The sequence below is a fragment of the Platichthys flesus genome, chromosome 22, assembly GCF_949316205.1.
Source record: "Platichthys flesus chromosome 22, fPlaFle2.1, whole genome shotgun sequence".
NCBI lineage: Eukaryota > Metazoa > Chordata > Actinopteri > Pleuronectiformes > Pleuronectidae > Platichthys > Platichthys flesus.
The window spans coordinates 16,583,042-16,609,623 of NC_084966.1; the positions used below are offsets into that span (position 1 = coordinate 16,583,042).

The window sequence follows — 26,582 nt, forward strand, 5'->3', positions numbered from 1 at the left end:
CGTCAGGTAAAAGTGGAAAAAAGCTTACAGAACCTGGTATTCCCAGGCAGTCTCCCATCCAAGTACTAACCAGGCCCGACACTGCTTAGCTTCCGAGATCAGACGAGATCGGGCGCATTCAGGTTGGTGTCGCCGTAAGCGAAAGAGTCCACCCTCTGAACCTTATTTATACATGTAAATACGTCAGGTAAAAGTGGAAAAAAGCTTACAGCACCTGGTATTCCCTGGCAGTCTCCGATTCAAGTACTAACCAGGCCTGACCCTGCTTAGCTTCCGAGATCAGACGAGACCGGGCGTATTCAGGTTGGTGTGGCCGTAACCGAATGAGTCCACCCTCTTAACCTTAATTTTACATGTAAATACGTCAGGTAAGACTGGAAAAAAGCTTAGAGCACCTGGTATTCCCAGGTTGTAGAGATCCTTTCACTAGCCTGTAGCCAGCATGGGGCATTCTTGCCTTTATAGACCTAACCTTCTGATCTAGCACATCATCTGATATGTCAGAATAGCATTTTCTGACAGAGAGGTTATGCTCTTGCATCCGTCTATACAGAGTTGACCTTGAAATGCCATGTAGGTCAGTCAAAGAAGTCAGTGGTAACCCAGAACTGTGTAGATTCAGGAGGGTTTGACTTTCTATGTTTAGCCGGGGTCGCCCCACACTGCCAGTCCATTCAACCACAGCTACATCATCCAATAGTGGAGGGACAATACTCTGTGAGAGATAAGTGCTGACAACTTCAGACAGCTGTTGTAGACTGTCTACAACACACTCAGGAAGGTCAATATAGGCTGCCCCAGCTCGAACAAACTGCAACTCCTGAGAGCAAACAAAGTGCAGGTATTCAAAGTCAATGGGTTGCCTGTTGATGACAGAAGTAAGTCTTTCCCTGACTCTCTGCAGGAGCTGCCATCTCATGGGTTCCTGCAACAAGGTAAAACAAACCTAAGATAACATGAAAGTAAGATAACAAAAAGATAGTGGTTTCACACATACAATTTTAAGCATGCACTTATTAGTATAAAACTTGATTTTACTGCAAGAAATTTCATCTATCATTTTTATAATCATAATATGCTTATATTAAGGTGCATAACATTGTAATGTGATCATACAGAGCATAGCATAAATGTTATTAACAATTGATTCCGGTAATGCACAAGCTGTACAATACTACAGGACAATACTGGAAAACAAGTAATATTTGATCTCTTATTTCCCACAATGACAACACCATGAACAAATATAAATTTGAAGAAATGAGCCAATACCCTACATGGGCCTTTGATCTGCCCGGTTGGTTTTCCATTCTGGGAAACAGAGAAAGTATTATTAGCTATGTGTTTAAGCCATTTTCACCACCAGTAACACCAATAATACCGTGTCACTACACATTCCCATACTTATAAAGCTAAGTCACCATAAAGCCATATTCCCAAAGGTTAATTTTGGTTGGTGGCCCAAAAGTTGGTTCATCGAGATAAGCAGTAGGTGGCGCAGCGCCAATCAAACCTCAAACGTTGAAAAACAATGTAGAAAACACGATGGAAATATGATTGATGTTTGTTTCATGTATTCATTTGAGGAAGGTTACGGTCTCCTCATCGCTCCACACAGATCTGATGTTTTCGTCTGCCGCTAATATTAACATTGAAAACGCAAACAAAAACATGTGGATGGAAACCCAGACAGCTCAGTGTCGTAGAATTTTCACTATAGTCAAGCACAAGTCATTGCAATTGTTCTTTCTGGTAGTTTAATTCAGCATCTGCAGATGGGCATCATTGTACAAGACCATGGCAAAGATTTCATACAATGAGCAATGACATACAGAACACACATCCCTCTTATACAGTTACAAGCTCCTCCTGGAGAGGAACACAAGTTATCAATTAACCTCTTTGATCCTTAGAAATAGGTAATCAGTATCCTGTCTTCTACTTGGTCTCACGCCCCTCGAGTCTAACATCTGTTTTCAAGGATCGCTTATCAGTGTTTTACAACCCACTTACATCCCCCTCCCTGTGAAGTGTTTGTTAAGTGACCCTGTAAGTTAGGAAGTAATATAACCATCAATTGCTTAAGCAAAACACCCTGATTCCTAAGGGACTGCATTTGCTCATCTTTCTATACATCAAAGTAGTTCCTTCCATCAATCAATGCCCAAATGTTAAAATTCCCGTCACACTCAGCTAGCGCGACACCTAAGATGAGAAAGTGACTAACGCTAACTAAGCTGGCTACAGGCTGATCAAATAATACAGCACATCACAAATATAACATAAGCTAACGTTAGATCGTTGAACACAAATAGTCCTGTTAACTAGTAGCTACATGCACAACGTCATGCAGGCTAATAGGCAGCCTGGGCACGTAACGTACCTATGACTAGCTAATTGAGCTAAGCTAGCAGCTACAGGCTGATAAAATAATATGTATTTTTTAACCCGTTACAACATCCACATATCGTTAAACAAAAGCAATCTACATGCACCAGTTGAAACATAACATTCTTGCTATTACTATGAGTGAGACATACCTGCGCATTGATTTTCTATCCTCTCGGCTCCCGAGTCCTGCTCGTTCTCATCATGGACTTCAAAACTCCCTCTCTCGTTACTAACTGTGGGTGTTGCCAAGCTGTCACTCCGATCGAGACTGGCCAATAGAGACGTGTCTTACATCTTTCGGCGTAGGTCCCGCCCCCGAGATTCAGCTCAACAGCAAGCAAAGCTTTTGGATTCGCAAGCAAAACTTTTGGATTCGCAAACAAAACTTTTGGATTCGCAAACAAAACTTTTGGATTCGCAAACAAAACTTTTGTATTTGCAAACAAAACTTTTGGATTCCCATTAATACATTTTTAATCACATTTATTTAACTTGCAATAAAACATTTTTTGATTGCAGTGTTGATAGTTTTTCTCTCAAATCTATTTTTTGATTGCAGTGTGGAAAGTTTTGCTCTCAAACCTATTCTTTTTGATTGCATAATAAAGACACAAATCTACCTCCATATTAGTTCGTCGTTGATCTAAACGCAAAGAGAAAGATGGCAGAAGTCGCTCCAGCTCCAGCACCAGCCGCCGCCAAGGTTAAAGCGGCCAAGAAGAAGGTCGTGAAACCGAAGACCGCCGGCCCCAGCGTCAGTGAGCTCATCGTGAAGGCCGTGTCCGCGTCCAAGGAGCGCAGTGGCGCGTCCGTGTCCGCCCTCAAGTAGGCTCTGGCTGCCGGAGGCTACGATGTGGAGAAGAACAATTCCCGCATCAACACCACCATCAAGAAGCTGGTTGTCAGCGGGACCCTGGTCCAGACCAAGGGAACAGGGGCCACCGGCTCGTTCAAGATGAGCAAGAAAGAGGCAGTGAAGAAGGCCGCTCCCAAAGCGAAGAAGCCCGCCGCCAAGAAACCCGCAGTGGCTAAAAAGCCCAAGTCGGCGGGAGCCATGAAGCCAGCAGACGCTAAAAAGTCCCCGAAGAAGGTGGATAAACCAGCAGCGGCCAAGAAGCCCACCAAGAGCCCCAAGAAGGTGGCGAAGAGCCCCAAGAAAGTGGCGAAGACTCCCAAGAAGGTGGTGAAAAAGGCGCCTGCTGCCAAGAAGTCCCCCGCGAAGAAGGTCGCCAAAAGCGAAGAAGACAGCAGCCAAGAAAAAGTGATCTGTCCTCACTGTGAAACATGTCAATCCTGGTAAAAGGCTCTTTTAAGAGCCACACACGTCTTTCCACAAAGAGCTGTTTCCTCATCATTCATCACCACTGTCCATAAATATGTAGAGACAGCGTTCTTGGCTACAGGGAGTCAAGATAGATTGAGCATTATTAGATGTCATCTTACATTGTTTAGATTAAGAAGTTAGTAAATATCAAAACATCAAATATTGTAAAACATAGCTTTAAACTCTGTGAAGGGGGTAGCCTACTCCTACCTACACACATGCATCATGTAACATGATGTTAAGTGATATCGTCATTACTTCATATACCATACTTTTTAAAGAGTCTGCCTTAGTTGTTATATTTATCATAGCTACCTTGTGTCTTTCCTTGCTAAATATAAAAGTGACAACTGCTTAGAAAAATGACAATTCAGGCCTCTCATCATGTAACTATACTCTGCTGTAGTAGCCTCAGGCAGCCAACAGATGGAGCTGCTCTCCAAATGATGTGAACATGAGTAAAGTCCACTACCAGAAGAACTCTCCTCCATGTTCTGTCAGAAGCTTTGTTTTCAAGTAGCTCAGCTTCTCCTGCTTTATTGCAGCTGCTTGTTTGAGTCATAGAAATTAGCTCTGTATCTGCATCAACTTGATCAGTGTCTGTCATTAAACTAAAGTATTGATGACCTGTCATCAGACACTGCAACACCTACAGAGGGAAAGTTACGAGGTTAAATTTATTAACAGGAAGTAGAGGGTTTTTCCAGGTGATATTTTATTCAGTTTCATGATTTAAACACTAAGTACATTTTTCAGCGTATAATTTAAATATACTATCTCAAGACCAACGTTTCAACCTTAGCTCACCTGATGAGGCCAAAGCTATTTGAGTTCAATGAAGACGACCCTGAGAAGTGGTCGAAAGCTCAGCAAACAAGTTGAGCTCTTGGTTGAACTGATCCAGAGTCACGCTCCTCTGAAATAATTATAAGATATCTTAGCAAAACTTGATATTTACATGCTTATATTTACGTTTGATACTCTAATTCTGTCTTAAATTTACTTTAACATAAAGAAAACCTGGCACATTGTACAGTTTAATTCAGATCAAACAAATAACTTAAGACAGTGTGCTTTGATGACTCAGGCCAAATCATAGCCAGACCAGATCATAGGAAACTAACATACATATAAGGAGAAACTTGTCAAGGGGATGGCTGGAGGAAAGTGCAGAGCTGGGAGTCAGCTTGCTAACAAGGGAGCAAGGGGTGGAAATAACCGAACGAAAGACAAAAAAAAAAACAGAACGAAAAAAGCACAGACTGCGGAGAACAGGTGTGAGTGAAGACGAGAGAGAGAACGGAGCCTGCAGTTAAAAAAAAGATCACAGATCAGTAGAATCTATATCAGCTGATCAGACATCGCTGAACCCTCTCTTCTTCCTCATCCTTCTATTCGCATGCACGCAGAACCCCTTGCCACTGTCACGGTAGATTTATTTATTTAGAGCATCGGACCGATTCCCTCACATCTGTGGATCCTCACCTCCTCTGGGATATTATTTGGAAAGTTTCTTCATTTCCTGTAAGTGATCTCCAGTGCGCTCTGTGAGCCTGATGGCACAGTCACGTTGACTGCAGTGATTTGATGAGACACGCAGTGTTTGAAGATATTATTAAAACCTATGAATGACTCGGCTCCGTAACTCCACGATTAAATGGAATCTAAACGTAATTTGCTGCAAGTCATGTTTAAATTAAAAGGTTCGAGTGGAACAGACATGTCGCTCGAGCAAAACTAAGCTGTTTTATTGTAAAAGATGAAGTGGATCAATAATCTGACTTCAGTTCACCACCTCACGTCTGTGTCGCCACTTTCCCGTCTCCAAAACGTTCGTATGCATGGGTCAGAGTTTACGTGGAAATACGCAACGTTTGCGTGAGAAGTGGCGTACGCACGTTTCAGCCCCCGCAACGGTTCTAAATGAGACCTCCTGTTCTCTCGCCCCGTTGCTCCTCTCCGCATATTTTCCCTCTGTGCCTCGTTTGACCAGCGGTGGAAGTGTTTGGTCCGTGTGCCCTCTCACTGGCATTTTCCTGTCTGTTCTCTTGTTGTCCGTCCTTCACTTCACTTCTTTCATCTCCTCCTCTTGCTCTGTCCGTGATAGTTTTTACGTCTGTCTGCTCCTTCTCGTTTGTTGCCATGCTGTCCGTCTTTCGAGGTTAAACAAAAAATCGAAATTTCCCCCAAACAGCAGGATCTGTCAGGGGATTGTTTAAAAAAATAAACTCTACTTTTCGAACAAACGAAAAACTTACAATACATTGACGTAGAAACTTATTTTACTTGTGGAATAGACACTTAAGTTTGGCTTCTTTCACTGCTCTTGCCATCTCACTGTGACGACCTCAATGGGCGTGTTCAGGGTGGTACGTCTGTAATCGAATGATTCCACCCACAATACCTATTTATACATGTAAATGAATCAGGGGAAATGTTCAGAAAGGAAAAATTAAGGTGCAATTTTATCATAATATTGTGTGACAACCCTGGAGTTGTGCTGCTGTGGTGTTGTGCTTGTGTGTGTTTCAGGTTCCTGTAGGCGGAGTCAGACCTTAGTAATCAGCAGTGATATGGCACACCTGTGCTGACCAGGATTTAAGAGGGCTGCACACTGGGCTCTCCCCTTCACCAGATCTACCACCACATCCCAGCTTTTTTCTACTTCTCTATCTACTTCTACCTATTTTTCTCATGTGTAAATCCAACCGGACGTTAGTGTTGATATTGGCTTGTTTAGTGTGTGTGTGTCCCTACGGCAGTGACGCACTGTGCGGGGATATCTGAGCCTGTTTGGAAGTGTACCTCGCGACAATGGCGGAGGCAAGCACGGAGCGGGTGAGTGGAAACGCGGTGACCCACGGACAGGGCCGGTCATAGGCGGTTGCCTAGGGCGCCATTCATAGGGGGCGCCAAAAACTGCGCAGAGCAAAAAATAAAATAAAATATTTTTTTTTTTTTGCTAGGCAGAGTTTTTGGCGCCCCCTTCTCTATTTGGTATGGCCAAAAATATTGTATTTAATTACTCTGACAGTAGTTGAAGTAGTTTCATTAGAGAAATCAGTAAATGACAGCAGCGCTCATGTGGAACGTTTGGCACTGTACCAGTTGCACCCCGTACTGTCAGGTGCAGTCTTGATGAGGAACTGAATGCTCCATGTCGTTCCTGCTGCTGCTTCCATCCTGTATTCTACAGGGGAGTAGTGGGTGAGAGTCACCTACGTTAGCTCCTAAAGCCTCGCTTGTTCACCACGGGTGTCATTGAGACGTGTTGACTGGTAAAACTTAGAAACTCCGCTGGGCAGTGAGGAGAGACACTCGCGCACTAGGTGGGCGGGGCTACATTCGCCTGTATAGGTGTTTATTTTACCTGCACTTCGTCTTGCAGGCGGGTCGCGCTAGTATATTGTTTACTTTACAGTGTGTAGTTCAGCTCCGACACACACAGACTCTGTAATTCATGTATTGTTATTGTGCCTTATAAAGACCAGTTATAAGCTAATGTTCAATAGGTCTATATTGTAAATGTTTATATTTCTTTATGAGTGATGATGTATATTAAGATGTTTGGAGGAAAGAGACACCATAATAATTGAATGTATGTTATATGCACTTAAAAATGCAGTTACACTCAAAGAAATGCTTGTACTTGAAATTGTGTTTAATTTGAATAAGATGCAGTCTGGATGAGGAAGTGAATGCTCCGTGTCGTTACTGCTGCTGCATTCATGCTGTATTCTACAGATATACTTTAATTAGATTAATTTAAAAAAAATTGATCTAACATTAGGGTAAAATGAGGCAAAAATTGAGGTACGAACCTCCTTGGTGTTGTCAGAACATGCTAGCACATTGAGGCTTATGGTTAGAGTGTGTGTGTCCAAGCAACTTCGACGAAGAAAGAAATAATTTTGTAATAAGTTTTCGTGTGTGTGTGTGTGGGGGGCGCCAGGAGTGAAGCTTGCCTAGAGCGCCAAATGTGCTAGGGCCGGCCCTGGTGGTGGGTATGTATGCACTGAATCCCGCAAACCCGGCGAAGCAACCAAACTGGTGACTCCACCTGCAGCCTCGGACGTGCTCCCGAGACAACTGCTCGAACCACTTTCACATCACACTACCAAACCCCAACGAACTCCAAAGGGAGTCCGCCCTTTAGCCTAACTGGGACAGAACAGCAGCCACTAACGACAGTATACGGGCTCACTCGAGTTAAACGACACCAGGAAACACCCGGCACAGCAACACGGAGAAACAAGCCAACACACAACAGCGTCAGTTCACTTACCCGAACATCTCCCACACAAACTACGCCGCTCAGTCACAAAAACACGAGGCGCACAGCTGACTTGGTGTGTGACGTCACACTACGCTCAAATTACCTGATCACAGGTCTCATTCACAAAAAAAATCGCCTTCTCCACCTATCCAGTCTTTCACAAATGCGGAGGAAAAGCGTGCACCGGACGAGCACCCATTTGCCCACGACTGTGGCAAGGAGGGAGACGACACGGGTGAACTGTGGCTCTATTAGAATATTTATTAATGGAACAAACAACAAACCAAAGTCTCCAAGAACAAACCAGAAAAGGCTGCTGGCGTCCGGGAGAACCAACCTCGTCCCGTAGGTGGCGCAAGACGAATCTAGCAAGTCTTTTATAGGGCAGAGCACACCTGGCCAAGATGTGCTCTGATTGTCGCTGATGCCCACTCCACCTGTAGCTCTGGGAACGGAAGAACAGCGACACCTAGTGTCCAGGTGAGAAGGGGTCGTCCCAATGAATAAAGTCTGTTTGCATGGTTAAAATGACATGTTTACACGCTGCAATTTACACAAACACTTTCACATACTGCACACGTGTGTACATTCTGGATAAACACTGTTTGTTGACACTAAAGCCTTAAATTTTAATATGAATGTGTTATTGGCTATAAAAGTCTGAGAAGACTTGATCTATTGATCAATAGGTAACATATAATGACAAGTTAACAGAGATTTCTCCGGACGGGTCAAACAGTTTTTCAGAAACCTTTGTCAAGTTTAATGATTATTTACACAAATAATTATTATCATGATATACAGAAACATGTATCCTAGTGTTAATATGATGAGCACAACTTGGTATTTACTAAGTAGAGAAAAGCAAATTCCAGTAAAGCTTAAACATTTTCTGGAAAATAATTTATATAAACTTTGACTTTTTGTATCAAATGAGACAAATGTTCCCCAATTTTAATCTTGTAATGATAATGAACAATTCCCGAGTCAACACCACCATCAAGAAGCTGGTGGTCAGCGGGACCCTGGTCAAGACCAAGGGAACCGGGGCCACTGGCTCGTTCAAGATGAGCAAGAAAGAGGCAGCGAAGAAGGCCGCTCCCAAAGCGAAGAAGCCCGCCGCCAAGAAACCCGCAGTGGCTAAAAAGCCCAAGTAGGCGGGAGCCATGAAGCCAGCAGCCGCTAAAAAGTCCCCGAAGAAGGTGGCTATACCAGCAGCGGCCAAGAAGCCCACCAAGAGCCCCAAGAAGGTGGCGAAGAGTCCCAAGAAGGTGGTGAAAAAGGCGCCTGCTGCCAAGAAGTCCCCCGCGAAGAAGGTCGCCAAACCCAAAGCGAAGAAGACACCAGCCAAGAAGAAGTGATCTGTCCTCACTGTGAAACATGTCCATCCTGGTAAAAGGCTCTTTTAAGAGCCACACACGTCTTTCCACAAAGAGCTGTTTCCTCATCATTCATCACCACTGTCCATAAATATGTAGAGACAGAGTTCTTAACTACAGGGAGTCTAGATAGATTGAGCAATATTAGATGTCATTTTACAATGTTCAGATTAAGAAGTTAGTAAATATAAAAACATCAAATATTATAAAACATGGCTTTAAACTCTGTGAAGGAGTAGCCTACTCCTACCTACACACATGCATCATGTAACATGATGTTCAGCAATATCGTCATTACTTCATATACCATACTTTTTAAACATTAGAAATATAATTAGGAAACAGACACTGATTATTCTGCACTTTGTGTAGATTTTTTGTTTTTTTATGAACACCAGAAGAATCTCAATCCTGTAATTCTGAATGCTGAGATGGCGAGCAGAACCCAGACCGTGGATGCAGTGTGGCCAACTGTATGATCCAGATTGAACCTGATCGTTTATCCAGAAGACATCAGACCCCAGTACTGCCCGTCAGGTAGACAGGTAGTACTGAGTTTAGAGACATAAAGACCCGGACCAGAACGGAACCAGTGAATCTTCAAGCACACACTACACTGGGAACTGAATATATACACACACACTGAAAGGACAGTTATTTTATGAGAATTATATAATTTATTGTGTTTTTATTATGTTATACTGTTTTATATTGTGATTGTTTGGTTGATTGTTCAATAAATTGGTAATTTGTTCAACTTGTTCTTTGACATAAACGAGTACTCAACAATTATATATATACCACTTGTCGTGGTCTAGTACTAGAAAAAAGCACTAAATAAATATCGACCTAGATTCCTATGTATATATATATATATATATATTTATATGATATAAATAATAACAATAATAAACAAATATTTCTTATAATTACCCTAATGGTAATAGGTTATTTCATCTCTTTTATATGTAAGTCAATCTTACGTGCTGTTCTTTCATATTTAGTCAATTGTACCTGTTTCTCCTTTATAAGTAAGTCAAATAATCAAATAACCTATGGTATCAAAGGAGCCAATTATCTATGTGACATGACAGCATATAGGATCAAATAATCTAAGGATATGATCTTTGAATTGATTTGAACAGTGTTACGTAATATATATATATATATATATATATATATATATATTATATATAATATAAATAATAATAATAAAACAAATACTTCACAATCACTCTCACTCCTCCATTTCTTAATATAGCAGCTCCCCTCATGTTCCCATCGCCATTGTTTGTATACACATCTCCCATCTATTCATTCTGCACTTCTCTCATTTGGATTTCAATTCACTGTGTTCCTTGTAAACATATGTTATGTTGGGACATGGTTTTTGTGCAAACCACAGGCCTCCTTTCAGTCAAACTTGTAACAAACATGCCGCATGTGCTGGAGTGGACTCAATCCCCCAAGATGCAACAGGTTCCATTGATCTTTGAAAGTCAAGGAACTCAGTCTCCCAGAGGATGTAACAGGATGCTGCATGTCCTGGGGTCTGGGCAATGTCACACAAAGGTGTCAAGAACCACCAGGGTCAACTCCTATTGGTCACTCTGGTCCAAGACCTGTGAGGTCACCGGGGCCATTATAAGGAGAGGTCTCCCCAAGATCTTCCTCTTTCTCCAATCCCCCTGAGGGCGGAAGGCTGCTACAGCTCTGATCCAGCTTCCTTCTCTATCCAACCCATAACCGGAGGTCAGAGGTGCAGCTCCCCTGCCCCCACTTCAAGGAAATCTCCTCGCCCTTCAAGCTCTACCAAACTCCTCGTAGCGACGCGATGTCCTGCAGGAAAACCTCAACCAGCATCTGAGCACAAGGCTCGACAGAATCACAAATACAGAACTCTACGACCACAAAGCCAGGAGACGTCACTGAACTGCAAACTGAACAGCAACTTTCTTTTCCTCGTTCCCTCGGACTGGTAACATAATCTGGGCTTAATAATTATTCATTCTAAGCAAGACTGTTTACTCAATTCAGTGTGTTTACAAGTTTGATATATGCTGTGACGTTGTAGGCATAAGTTAAATGAAGGTTAATAGTTAGGCTCGCCACAGGCTTTGTCCCTGACTATCATTATCTGATTAACATCCACACAGACACGCATAGTATCTCACCTAGTTAAACCTTCCCCCTGTGCCGTACAGCAACGGCCGTAAAGCAACCTCAGAAGAAGGGGGGGGGGGGCTCTTATCTTAAGGACCATTCTTTAAAGCATGCTAATTTACATTCACACACACACTCACACACCTCCTAGTTAGTTAATTTGATTGTTTAGTAATTTGTGAATTTTGCCAACTGTTAAGAACTCCATAACCTTCATTGTTCATTATATAATCTTTAATGGTAAAACATTGAGATTTCTAATTGAACTAGATCTAAATGAGACTGATCTTAATCAATAAATTGGCTATCTTTTCCCTTCTATGAAGGGTGGTGCCCCGCAAGAACTTTAACCAATTAAAGTTATGATTTAATATTCATATTTTAAATATTAATGTTTTACATTTTATTTTGATAACCAAATTTATTGAGTGCCTAAAGGCACACCATTGTATGGTAACACTTTTTACGTACTATTGCACAACATCATAATTACTCATCCCATATATCTGATTGTATTTTGTTTTTCAGCCTCTGGTATTTAATGAAATTAGTGTTAGCATTATTAGTATTCTTGTTTTCAATCTTTATTCTTATTCTTACTTTTCTTATTTATCCTCATTTGCCTCTCTGTGTTCTGTCTTTTCCTTGTTGGTGTTACTTTTTCCATTAATTCCATGTCTGTTTCAGATCCTGGCGACATAGATGTTGCCTAGGGATGTTCAGCGATATCGTTATTACTTTATAAACCATACTTTTTAAAGAGTCTGCCTTAGTTGTTATATTTATCGTATTACCTCGTGTCTTTCCTTGCTAAATAGAAAAGTGACAGCTGCTTAGAAAAATCACAATTCCGGCCTCACATCATGTAACCATACTGTGCTGTAGTAACCTCAGGCAGCCAACAGATGGAGCTGCTCTCCAAATGATGTGAACCTGAGTAAAGTCCACTACCAGAAGAACTCCCCTCCATGTTATGTCAGAAGCTTTGTTTTCCAGTAGCTCAGCTTCTCCTGCTTTATTGCAGCTGCTTGTTTGAGTCATAGAAATGAGCTCTGTAGCTGCATCAACTTAATCAGTGGCTGTCATTAAACTAAAGTATTGATGACCTGTCATCAGACACTGCAACACCTACAGAGGGAAAGTTACGAGGTTAAATTTATTAACAGGGAGAAGAGGGTTCTTCCAGGTGATATTTTATTCAGTTTCATGATTTAAACACTAAGTACATTTTTCAGCGTATAATTTAAATATACTATCTCAAGACCAACATTACAACCTTAGCTCACCTGATGAGGCCAAAGCTATTTGAGTTCACTGCAGACGACCCTGAGAAGCGGTCGAAAGCCCAGAAAACAAGTGGAGCTCTTGATTGAACTGATCCAGAGTCCTGCTCCTCTGGGGAACAAGAGAGTGATTGTTTATGACTACATTACTATCATATGATAGTTTGTAAGATGTTTAACCAATAGCTATCTTTACTTCTCACCCTATATTTGCATAATGACAAATGTAAAGAGGCTGAAAATTACATTAAATCTGTTCTACCCACACTAGTTTCTATTTCATTAGGAAGATAGTATGTGTTGTTTTTGCATTCATACCGTCCATCATGAGAGATGTTTGCCATGGATCCATGAACCTTAGACGTACTGAAATTTGAAGTGTGTATCTTTTATATTCAAACTTCCATATGAGTGATGGTTTCCTCACCAGGTGACACAAACATCTGACACAGAATGAACCATACCAATGAATACATATTGAATGCTAGTGGCCTGCAGAGGGTGGTGAAAACTGCCCAACGCATCATTGGTTCCTCACTCCCCACCATTGAGGCTGTCCAGAGCAAGAGATGTCTGCGGGGGCTCGCAGCATTATCAAGGGCAGCTCACACCCCAGCCACAGACTGTTTGCCCACCTCCCTTCTGGGAGACGCTACAGGGTCCTCCGTTCCCGGACCAGCAGGTCCAGGAACAGCTCCATCCCTGTGGCTGTCACCAGGGCCGGCCCTAGCACATTTGGCGCTCTAGGCAAGCTTCACTCCTGGCGCCCCCCCCCCCCCCCCACACACACACACACGAAAACTTATTACAAAATTATTTCTTTCTTCGTCGAAGTTGCTTGGACACACACACTCTAACCATAAGCCTCAATGTGCTAGCATGTTCTGACAACACCAAGGAGGTTCGTACCTCAATTTTTGCCTCATTTTACCCTAATGTTAGATCAATTTTTTTTAAATTAATCTAATTAAAGTATATCTGTAGAATACAGCATGAATGCAGCAGCAGTAACGACACGGAGCATTCACTTCCTCATCCAGACTGCATCTTATTCAAATTAAACACAATTTCAAGTACAAGCATTTCTTTGAGTGTAACTGCATTTTTAAGTGCATATAACATACATTCAATTATTATGGTGTCTCTTTCCTCCAAACATCTTAATATACATCATCACTCATAAAGAAATATAAACATTTACAATATAGACCTATTGAACATTAGCTTATAACTGGTCTTTATAAGGCACAATAACAATACATGAATTACAGAGTCTGTGTGTGTCGGAGCTGAACTACACACTGTAAAGTAAACAATATACTAGCGCGACCCGCCTGCAAGACGAAGTGCAGGTAAAATAAACACCTATACAGGCGAATGTAGCCCCGCCCACCTAGTGCGCGAGTGTCTCTCCTCACTGCCCAGCGGAGTTTCTAAGTTTTACCAGTCAACACGTCTCAATGACACCCGTGGTGAACAAGCGAGGCTTTAGGAGCTAACGTAGGTGACTCTCACCCACTACTCCCCTGTAGAATACAGGATGGAAGCAGCAGCAGGAACGACATGGAGCATTCAGTTCCTCATCCAGACTGCACCTGACAGCACGGGGTGCAACTGGTACAGTGCCAAACGTTCCACATGAGCGCTGCTGTCATTTACTGATTTCTCTAATGAAACTACTTCAATTACTGTCAGAGTAATTAAATACAATATTTTTGGCCATACCACATAGAGAAGGGGGCGCCAAAAACTCTGCCTAGCAAAAAAAAAAAAATATTTTATTTTTTGCTCTGCGCAGTTTTTGGCGCCCCCTCTGAATGGCAGCCCTAGGCAACCGCCTATGTCGCCTGTAGGAAAGACCGGCCATGCCCACCACAACTAGCACCTGGAGACTCAGTTTCTGGTTAGGCAGTCAGCCGGACAGCGCTGCAGTGACGTGTTGCTGTGTACAGCTTTAGGAGTGTGACCGCCGGTGCACAGAGTTAAATGTTAATATTCAGGCAGGTTAGCTGTGTTTTTCAGTCATGGCTACTGTGGATGAGTTTCTGAGTGCTCCGTCAGAGGAGTTATTAGACCGCTGTTCGCGGGATCAATTAATTCAAATTGCTGATCATTTCAAGATGGATATCGGGGATAAACGTTTAAAGGAGAATGTCGGGAGGATCCTCGTGATAATCTGGTGGAAATTGGAGTAATTGAGACAAAATTCCAGGATGTGACTCATGGGGATATTAAACGAATGGAGCTGGAAGTTTGCCGACTGAGTTTATCTGATGTTGAGGGCCAGGTCCCGGTTTCTCCTGCGCTGTCACGCTCTTTCGATGTGACCAGTTGTCTGCGTCTACTTTGAAGTATCCTGAAATGGTGTATTCTACAGTGAAAATGTTGGAATTTACTTTGAACAATTGTAAACAGTGAAAATTCCTGACTCAACTTTTTAAATTTAAAACAGTGTAAATGTTGGAATTTACTGTGAAAAGTCTCTAAATATATTCAGTAAAAATCTATGATATCCAGTATGTAGTTAGTCAGTGAGGTGCTGAACACAGGCAACTCAGTATCTCTCTGAACGTATTGATGTGACTACCCGTTCCACCCTCACCTGGACACTAGGTGTCCCTGTTCTTTCTTCCCCAGAACTGTAGGGGGAGTGGAAATCAGCGACAATCAGAGCACATTTCGGCCAGGTGTGCTCTGGCCAGCACCCTTCTGTTTTGTTTTTGGAGACTTTGGTTGTTGCTTATAATTTATTCTGTTAAATAAATATCCTGAGATAGTAACAGTTCACCCGTGTCGTCTCCCTCATTGTCACAGTCGTGAGCCGGGCTGTGACATTCATCTTTACAGATTTACTTCTATTTCAAACACACTTCACATTTCATTAGGGGCTACTTAATACTTAATAATAAAATATTATATACATCATTATGCACACATAATAAAAATAGTATAAGTATGAAGAAAAGTAATGTCATTGCCAATGGATGGTTTCTTACATCATGGTGTAATCTTTACCTTTTTCGGCCAAGGCAAAACACCCACTCTCTCTACTCCTCTGATTGTACAAATATTTCAGCTTTGCAACCGGTACATTTGGTATAGGCATAGAAATCAGAGGAATCTTAGACATCATAGAAATCAATGACACTGTGACATTAAAGCAAACTGACAACAAAATAGAATAACTTGACTAATGAAATCCTTTGTAGTTTAAAAGTGTTTTCCCAAATGGATTTTATTCGTTTGAAGGAGTTCCTATTTACTTAAATTGTACTGGATTCGGCTACAATGCTTTTTGCCCCTGAAACTCCAAATGGGATCTACATTTGACTGTTTTAATTCCAGAAAACAACAAAAATTTATTTATATTTTTATTTTCTAAGTATTGTAACTGTATTTACACAAGCTTAAATTATACACGAATGTAACCTTAAAAACGACGTTTTTATGCAAAATATGATTAGGCTGTGTCACCGATCAAGAGGAGGATGTGGTCGAGTACCAACGTGGCGGACGGGACAAGATTCCTCAAGCTAAAATTCAATAATCAGGTCCAATCACTGCCGTACTCAGCCAGATTCAATACTGCGCTGGGTGCGGAATACTTTAGAGTAATTCACCACAAGCAAATTAGAGTATGCAGGATGTGTATACAGCCGGGACATATACTAAGGGAATGCCCAGAACAATACTAAATGCAGCCTGTGTTTAAATAAATTGGAGTGTGTGTGCAACAAAAGTGAAACAGGGGAGGTTCAAGATGAGTCTGGGGACAGTGAGGAGGTCAGTCTGAGCGAGGAGAGCACAGGTGAAGAGGAGGAGGAAATGGAGTGCGCGCAGGAAGAGGAGGCGGCTGGTGCGAAGCGGGAGGGTGGAGGAGAAAACAAAGGAGCGGAGGAAAGTGCAGAGCTGGGAGTCAGCTTGCTAACAGGGGAGCAAGGGAAGCAAATAACTGAACTAAAGACAAAAAAACAGAACGCAAACAGCACGGACTGCGGAGAACGGGACAGCACGGCGCGGCAGTCAGCTGCCGAGCTTAGCTCCGTGAGAGAAACACAGAGCGGCGCGGCTCCTACAGAGACTGCAGCCCAGGCTCTCGATCCAAAAGCACTCGACTCAGACTCAGACAAGGACTTGGTGATGAAAATAACACAAATAAGGAGAAGACAAAGGACGGAGAGGAAACAAAGAATTAACAAGAGGAGTAAATCTAAGAACAAAAAATTACAATGCAGGCATAAACAATGACAACCGTCACCTCATTTAATGCCCGAAGGCTACGCAAGAAAAGGAAAAGACAACAAATATCGGAATTTATCAAATATGGCATATTATGTGTACAGGAAACACACTGGGATGAGGAGTGTATGAGGGAGATCGAGAAGGAGTGGATGGGAGGCAGGGCCGGCCCTAGCACATTTGGCGCTCTAGGCAAGCTTCACTCCTTGCGCCCCCCCCCCCCCCCCCCCCCCCCCCACCAAAAAACATATTTTTTAAAAACGATTTTCCAAGAAAACTGATAAAATTATTTCTTTCATTGTCGAAGTTGCTTGGATACACATACTCTAACCATAAGCCTCAATGTGCTAGCATGTTCTGAAAACACCAAGGAGCCAGTACCCTTTCCGTTTTTACGATTTTTGGCTAATTTTACCCAAATGTTAGATCTTTTTTTTTAATGTCAAACTATTGGTTGGAGATATATGTTACGGGTCCCAAGATTGATACCAAAGCAACTAAGTATGTCTGTAGAATTCAACATGAATGCAGCAGCAGTAACGACACAGAGCCTTCAGTTCCTCATCCGGACTGCATCTTATTCAAATTAAACACAATTTCAAGTACAATCATTTCTCTGAGTGTAACTGCATGTTAAAGTGCATTTTATTAGGAATAATCTTAAATTACTGTTAAAGTAATTAAATACAATATTTTGGGCAGTACCACATATAGAAGAGGGCGCAAAAAACTCTGCCTAGCCAAAAAGAAAATTATATTTTTTTTTTTGCTGGACGCAGTTTTTGGCGCCCCCCTCTGAGTGGCGCCCTAGGCAACCGGTTGCCATGTCGCCTGTAGGAAAGACCGGCCCTGCCTGCTCTGCCACCTGCTGCTTTAGAGCAGCTTTCTCAGCAGCCAGATGTGCATCGAGCTGCTTCTTCTGGTCACTATTTATTCTTGTTGAATCATCGAGTCTTGCAGCCTGATCTGCCTCCTGCTTTACAGCAGTGATCTCAGCAGAGTGATTTCATTCGACTGCATTTGTCCAAGAGACTGAAAGAAACAAATATAGATATAAGAGGTAAATACACAGTCCCATCCTAACGTCAGATATATTCAAACAGATCTTCTCCATGTTTGATGAAAGCAGTTGATCCAATGTAGGAAAAGTTCTTGTAAAGTAGTTTTGCTGTGAAGCGCTTGTCTGCTGACTGGTTTGAGGAAGTTGTCAGAGAGAAGGTTCTCGTGCAACTGAGGTCTACTAATGGTGTGATTGGACTCATGAGAGGTGTTGTTCCTTTATATATAAGGCAATTGTACCTGTTGCTCTTTTATATGTCAAATAATCAAATAACCTATGGTATCAAAAGATCCAATAATCTATGTGACATGACAGCATCATAGGATCAAATAATCTAAGGATTTAATCTTTGAATTGATTTGAGCAGTGTTACGTAATATATATTATATATAATATAAATAATAACAATAACAAAAATAAAACAAATATTTCTTATAATTATTCTGATGTTAATATGTAACATCATCTCTCTGTGTACTTTAGCTTAATTAAGTTTCAATTGATAATTTAAATAGATTTCCCTTCAAATCTATGTATGGCCTCAGATGATCAGCTGATTTGTTCTGAGAGAAAAGTGTTTCCTCACAAACGGATAACGGCTCTAATGTCACATGACTGTTTGGGATCATGTGATGCAGATGTAGAACCTTTTCTCTGATGAACTGAAGTGACAGGACTGGATCTGATCATCACAAAGTGAGGTCTATATACGCTGTTCACTTCGGCTGCACCGATACCTGCGTCAGGTATTTGTCTTCCGCTCGCCGCGATCGCCGGGTTGTCGCCAGATGCGGAAGCGCCGCACAACTCTCTGGAGCGGAAAGGACGCGCACAGGTTTTCTCGGGGCTGCGCCTCGCGCTCTGCACCGAGGGTTTCGGCGCATCGATCGGGGAAACCCACTGGGAAATGATTTAAAGCGATATTAATGTAGTGGTTCTAAAAGGTTTAAGGTGACAGTTGAATGTCAATTGGGTTAGCCGCATATATCCAGAATAAACGGGACGGGAGGCTGTGATTTCAGAAATATACAATTGATTTAATACGTGCAAATGATTTTAAAGACTGATCCAACAGCACTGGATCATGTGCAAAGGTGGAAGGACTGGCCTGGACTTGATACAAATAACATAATTAAAAAGGGAGAAGTTAAAGGCTCCAGACCCAATTCAACAAAGTTAAAATATCATGCATTAAACAACCATAGCACGCTTTAAGAATCCTACGCAAACGTTGAGATTTATAAAAACAAACTTGCCGGGGGAATTTGCGTATTTCCACGCAAGCTCTGACCCATGCGTATACAAACGTTTTGGAGACGGGAAAGTGGCGACACAGACGTGAGGTGGTGAACTGAAGCCAGATTATTGATCCACTTCATCATTTACATTAAAACCAACAGCTTAGTTTTGCTCGAGCGACAAATCTGTTCCACTCGAACCTTTTAATTAAATAATATATGGAACAACTCACAGCAAATTACGTTCAGATTAGATTAAACCGCGGAGTTAAGGAGCTGAGTCATTAACAGGTTTTAATAATATCTTCTAACACTGTGCGTGTATCAATAATAGAAGAAGTGGCTGCAGCCGATTGACGCTCTGCTGCATGAGGAGGAGGAGGATGGGGCACGGTGGGGGCTTGTGTGCTGCCGAACATCCGCCTGGAATTAATCACCTCCCCGAGTTTTAGAGGTTTTCTTCTTTCTACCGAGTCCGGACGCCGAAAGGCGGAAAACAGCAGAGAGAGGGTTCCACCGTCCCAGGAGAAGAGAGGGGAGAGCTGGGATATGTCACAACGGGACTTAGCTAAAGAGGAGACAATGTGAGAGCAAACAAAGTGTATGTTTTTACTCTGCAAATTAGCATCGATTCTCATCTACTATTCGAAACGCTTCGTCAACATGTCGCGCGATGGCGCTGCAGATGTTGTGTGGGTTCAACTCCACCGACTGAGAATGCAAACGAGTAAGAATGCATCACTCGCCCGACGGTCACTCTCATCGTTGACAAGTGAGTAAGTTGTTTATCGTTAACTGCAAATGACACTTAAAGCAAAACTCAGCTCTATGAAAATGATTCATCAATACGACAGTCTGCATGTATTGATTATTCAAATTCTATTTGCACACGCTGCTCGTTGAATTACAACCCTCCACTGTGCATGTCTCCATCACGTGCACAGATAACTGCCAGCATCGTGCACACTACAGCAGGGCTAATAAGGTCTGCTGTAGGTAATAATAGGTAATAGTAGGTGGTCAGGTAAGTTACGAAAATATGTTAGCATGCTGATTGAGGATTATTCATCTGTTCATCTAGCCTATTTCTATTCAATTAACCATCATTTGTAAAATATTTTTAAAGTAGATTCCAATTGGCCATCTATTTATATCTCTGGCATTGCTGTAGTGTTTTTACATCTTTTTTCTCATCTTATTCTACAGAACAAAGCCACGTGCACAGTTCAGCCCAGCCAATGTAGAAGGAAAGGCTGTGTACATTTGCAAATACTGTGCAAAGACCTATGTGAAGAATGACACAAAGATGCAGAAGCATGTAGTCAAGTGCCCAAAGTTTCCTCAGGGCTCAAATCAGCCTATGACAAAACAAAATGTTTATATTTATATCTGTATATGACAAGGTAAATACAGTTAGTATAAATTACCCACACAACTTCCAGTTTATTCCCGTTAATTCCCGTATGTTCCTGTTAATTCCCATGGAAAGTTTCCAACTTTGAATATTCCCGGAATTTTTCAACCCTAATCCTGATCACTTTTTGCAGTTGTTAATAACTGTTAATTAGTTCATAGGTGTTTTATAGCAACCTAGGTTTTGTCTGTTTCCCCTCAGATTGCTCTATCTGTGATGTTGCTGACACTTTGCGCTGCCTCCAGGTTCACTGCCCGGCAGCTGTATGAAGCCACACATCTGTATAAACAAGCTCTAACCACTCGTCCTTTGTTGTCTTTCCCAGCAGAGACAGGACGAGGACGCATCATGCCGCTGGATTCAAGTTTAGCGAGTAAAAACTATGACCTGGACTACAACTCCCTGCAGCCGTATTTCCACTCTGACAACGAGGATGACCCGGTGAACCAGAGCATCATCTGCGGCGCTGACTCCATCATCATCCAGGACTGCATGTGGAGCGGCTTCTCCGCCGCGGCCAAGCTGGAGAAGGTGGTGTCCGAGCGGCTCGCCTCCCTGCACGCCGCGCGCAAGGACCTGGGGCCGGACACGCCGCCCAACAGCAGCAGCTGTAGTCAATCAGGTGGGTGGTGAACGTCTCGCCGTGCAGGCCCACCCCTCTGTGCTGCTTCCCTCTGAGCGTGCATGTGGCTGTGCATCACACACACACACACATCTCCATCACAACCGCTGATGAGGAGGAGCAGAGCCTCAGTATTGTTTTGATGCATGCTGTCTGCAGACAGGCGGTAGAGCCATGCTGCCATGTCATGTTGTAGAGAGCTGTAAGATCAGCAAGATGCATGTTAAGCAATCCACTCCTATGCGGGGTAGGGTTAGCCCCCCCCCCCCCCCCCCACTGCTGTGACATACATTTCAGTCAGGAATGCTGGTGCTAGAGCAGAGTGTTTCTTTTTTCTTTTTCTTTTGCAGAGGATGAAAATGGAGACGAGGATCATGATGAGGAGGAAGAGGAGGACCAGGAGGAAGAGGAGGGGATTGACGTGGTCCCAGTGGAGAAGAGGCAGGCGGTGAAACGGTGCTACCCAAGTCCGCTGGAGACAAGGCCCCCCAGCCCGCTCGTGCTGAAGAGGTTTGACATCTCCACCCACAAGCATGATTACACTGCCCATCCATCCATGAGGCAGGAGCAGCCGGCAGTCAGGAGGCTGAAGCTGGAGAGCAGCAGCAGCAGCAGCAGCAGCAGCAGTGGTGGAGGAGGAGGTGGAGACAGCGGCGGCCACAGCAGGGTCCTCAAACAGACCAGCAGCATCCGCAAGTGTCTGAGCCCCTGGACGTCAGACACCGAGGACAATGACAAGAGAAGGATTGGAGGAGCCTTTCGGGAGCGCCAGAGGAGGCTGAAGCTCAAGTTGAGCCTTGTCGTGCTGCACGACGAGATCCCCGAGGTGGCCAACAACAAGAAGGCGGCGAAGTCGGTGATCCTGAAGAAGGCGACAGAGTGTATCTACAGCATGCAGTCAGACGAGCAGAGACTCCTCACACACAAAGAGCAGCTGCGGAGGAGAAGTGAACTTTTAAAGCAGAGACTGGCACAGATGCAGGGCTGCCGTGCTTGAAGTCTGAATCAAGACTTTTTGGCCTTTTGTTTTTTAGGCAAGTTCAAGACTTGGGGGGTGTACAGTTCTTGTTGCACCCAAATGCTGTTTTGAAATCTCATTTGATTTCGAAGTTAAAACTGCCTCAATATAAGTTATTGGTCGATTAAATATTTCAAAGTTTATTTTTATTAATAAAAAATTTAAAATAGGGCCGTCCTTTTGGGGGTCCAAACTAAAATATAAATGTTTATGTTTTTATATATAATTTATATTTCCTAAAAATTAATTTTTTGGATCTCAATTGTCTGGATGTTCAGACCCAGTGTTTGATTTTTTTTATTATGTTCATAGCTTCTTTTTGAAATATAAAAAATGTCCCTCTTGAACTTGTGTCCTTGTTCTTGCAGTGAAAACACACACACACACAAGCTCCAGGTACATGTTGGAGGTGGAGTGTGGGTACAACAGAGAGAGGAGACAAACCACCTCCATGATAAAAGCATCATGAATGACGTCCAATTCTGATTTAGTATAATATTGGATATTAATTATCAAATATATATTATGAAATAAACGGGGGGTAAAGCTTAAAAGCAGTTACACAGTAAAATTACAAGAGTAAAAATTCCGGAGTTAAAATTATTTTACTCAAAAATAGTATTTTTTGCTCTGATATGAGGTGAAAGAACGAAAAAAGAGTTGAGAGACACGCAGAGTTAGATCAGAATAACGGAGTCATAATTTTGACTCCTCCCAGAGGGCAACGCAGTTAAGTTTCGTTTTGTCCACCATTACACCTTACACCGATGGTCATTTCACCTGCAACCGGTCTGGAGAAAAGTCTGCTAGGAAAATAACAAAGTAAGTAATACATCAACTGTCTTTTTTACCGCATAAGTTTTGTTTGTTCTCATCGTACAGGATGCATGTAATGTTTGGTTTGTGTTATTTTCAAATGTGTGGCTTAATTACCATGGCAGTCGCAAGACGTGCTGTGTTGCGTCGCAACTTTTTTAAAAGTGGAAGTTCACGGGTAATTAAATCAGAGGGAGGATGAGTTAAAATCTGTAGTATCCCAAATTCAAGCTCAACGAAGCCGCGCGATTTAAACATATTATATAAATTACGCTAGGCATTGCTATATGCAGCTGCTACAGTAGATGCTGCTAAGGTATCACATTAGCTTGCCAGTCATTTGACCAATTCACGTTTTTGTTCTTAGGAAAATTGATAAGTACACTGTCTTTTGTTGGTTAATGCACACATTTGTCAACTGCGGAGAATTTTGTTTACCATAGTAGTGTATCAATGGTTCGTTAGCATGATTAGCATGATTTAGCACCACATGGCCTTAACTCTGGAAAGAGTAAACAGAGGTTGTGCGCCACACGGATGCAGTGCAATTTACGATTGTGCTCTTAGGAAACTTGGTAAGTAGACTAGATGGAACATCGTCTTTTGTAGGTTTGTGTCCAGTACACATTGGTAGACTGTTGACACAGGGAGGCACCGTGCTGGGGCTCGACTCACGGAAGAGTGATGAAAGAAAGATAACCTAAAGATTAAAGTTACCCGGTTGATATGAACTACGCTCGTAAGTAGCCCGAACTTTAAAACACCTGTTCAACCTGCATAAACGTGGACATGTAGAAATGTGCGATAGGCTTAATTAATCAGGGAATTATTGAAGAGCTATAATGAAGGCAAACACATGACGGGCGAACGTGTGTGTGTGTATATGTGTGTGTGTGCCATGGCCCTATTATAAGAGATGTGTAAACCATAGATAGTATATACAAACAATCGTGGTTCATATCAACTGTGTGTTTACAGGCGATAGAACGCGTATGTGTGTGTGCGCGCGCGTCTACAAGACGGCGGGCGCACGAGGACAATGACGTCACGATTAACCGTGTACACGACACGGTTAGACATTTTTGTAAACGTGCACACCCCTGCGTTCTTCTGACAGCAGTTTCTCCAATCTCTTTTACTGTTGATATGTTTTTCATATTAATTAGTTCAAGACAAGTAATCAAACAACTAAGTAACCACTATTTTTTCCTTTTCCTTTAGGATGGAGGCAACTGTTAGGGTGAAATATAAGGACAGAAAGAAGTACTTCTTCCTAACATCACCTTTTAAATTCGAAGTCTTTTTGGAAAGTGGTAAGAGAAAACATTGCATATGCAGCCTTTATTATAAAATATTGTTACCAATGCATGTTTTTGTGTGTTGCCACTACTTATGTAGGCTATAGTATGGTCAGTGTTAATATGACTTAAATGTCTTTTAAAGTTGCCAAGAAGTTTGATCTACCCACCCTGGATATTAAAGTCTATGATGAAACCAGGACCGAAATCGATGATGAGGCATTCGAATACATTCTAAAACAACAGGATATTGGGGTCTTAGAAATTGGGATCCCAACAGCAAGTGCTGATGGTAAAATAACTTTACTTTTTAACTTCTATATATAAGTCTTTTAAACATCTCCGCAATTACATACCGTGCACATTTAACCTTGTCTGAGTTGTGCAGCTCATGCTGTAAACATTTTGTGTCCCATGAAACATTATTTTGTAGATTCCTTCAGTTCTAGCACGATTGGGGATGGTGAGGCTTCCTTCAGTTCTGGTACACTTGGCGATGGTGAGCCTTCATCAGGATCTGATGACACAGCAATCGTGATCAGAAATCCCTCAGAAAAAAAACATGAAGAGGATCGACGTCTGGGTCGAGTAAGATCAATAGATTGTTTATGTCTTTTTTGTAACTTTGTTGCAACCATATATATGCTCTTGTTAATCTGTGTACTCTGTGTGTTCTCTGTGTACTGTCAATTGTCAATCACCTCTCCCAAGATGATTGAGGACATCCTCAAGAGTAGCCCTGGAGGTGATAAGATCACACATGAGTATGCTCGCACAAAAACATTGTCAGATGTCAGAAGACGTGACCTAGTGAAGATACTAGTTGCACATCTGACAAATGAGCATGGGTACGTTTTTTTTCAGAAACTCACAAGACTGATATTAAATGAATCTTAGTTGTATTTTGGACAGGATGGTAATTTGATTTGTGTGTATAGCACAAGCCCCCCTAGGAGATTGAAGGAGGAATACGCCAAAGGAATCATCTGCCTTTTTCCTTACTTGGCTGACCCCCGGAGCAAGCTTGGCTATGTAAGTTACTCCTGCTTTTCTGGTGAAATGGTTTCAAATCAGTCACGTATTTATGGGTGAAAATGTATATTTGTATTTACATGTGTTTCCCCTTATTTTCAAAGGAACATTTTTATAATGATGAAGATGGAAGTGGGTATTTGGCTTGGAGAATCAAAACTCTGCAGAAAGAGGTGTCCGAGGGGCGAATGAAACGGCCACGACAACTTCAAACAGGTCAGTGATTAATTTGGAACTTGACCACTCGTTTATTTGGTCTAGGTTTTCTTTTGAGTATTAAACTGGCATGTTGTCCCAAACCTTTAGGTGGGCCAACTTCACACAGGGACCCATTGAAAGAAGACATCCAGTGGGACGAACAGCAGTGTCAAGAAGCAATTGCCCTGATGAAGCATTCTACAGATGAAGTTGTAGTGAAGGAGAAAATGAGGCTAACCCTGGCCTATCGTCAGAAGTTGCTGCACGATCCTGAAAACTCAGCCGACATCCTATCGGTTTTTCCTCGTTTCTTGGACATTCCAGGTTTGGTGAGTAATACTGTTTTTAAAAAAACAAGAACTACAAAGTAACGTTTTGTGTAATTTGTTATTGTTTGTTTTGTCAGACAGAATGTAAATTTATCTTTCTTTACTTTTACATGTTTTGCTATCTGCCGAACCTGATCAGACTTCAGAAATGATCTCTGTAGCTACTTTGATCATCTACTGTGGGACTTACACTAAATGTCTTTGCCATGTCTTGTAGATTGATCAAGATTTCAGGAGTCTTTTTGGTGACGCAACCTCTGCAAAGATGTTGGAGAAGTGGACCACCAACTTTCAAGCAAAGGTTGTTACTCAGTGTCGTGGACTTACACTGACTGGAGATGTACAAGACCTCATCCAAAATGCTGAAGCCACTGAAGTAGATGATGGTAATGTTTTCTCCTTCGACTATTCTAGATGGAATGGGGATAACCATTTTATTGTGCATTAAGGCACATTTTGCCACTCACAAAGTTACTGGAGTTATATGTACATATCAACCTGT

The 26,582-nt window shown here is 42.2% G+C and overlaps 1 protein-coding gene, 1 long non-coding RNA gene and 2 pseudogenes across 2 annotated transcripts; 2 read left to right on the forward strand and 2 right to left on the reverse strand.

Annotated features, from left to right (window-relative positions):
- Nucleotides 1-21: 21 nt before the first annotated feature.
- LOC133937908 (5S ribosomal RNA) lies at nt 22-140 on the reverse strand (annotated as a pseudogene).
- Nucleotides 141-202: 62 nt separating this feature from the next.
- On the reverse strand, nt 203-321 carry LOC133942301 (5S ribosomal RNA; annotated as a pseudogene).
- A 20,794-nt stretch (nt 322-21,115) lies between these two features.
- On the forward strand, nt 21,116-22,440 carry LOC133933716 (transcriptional regulator Myc-like). The gene is made up of 2 exons (XM_062380901.1): nt 21,116-21,389; nt 21,740-22,440. Exons 1-2 carry the CDS (start codon nt 21,116-21,118, stop codon nt 22,384-22,386), a joined length of 921 nt encoding a protein of 306 aa, XP_062236885.1. The 3' UTR covers nt 22,387-22,440.
- A 532-nt stretch (nt 22,441-22,972) lies between these two features.
- On the forward strand, nt 22,973-25,082 carry LOC133933271 (uncharacterized). The gene is made up of 4 exons (XR_009912047.1): nt 22,973-23,229; nt 24,445-24,536; nt 24,667-24,813; nt 24,955-25,082. It is a non-coding gene; the product is annotated as an uncharacterized LOC133933271 (long non-coding RNA).
- The last annotated feature ends 1,500 nt before the right edge of the window (nt 25,083-26,582 follow it).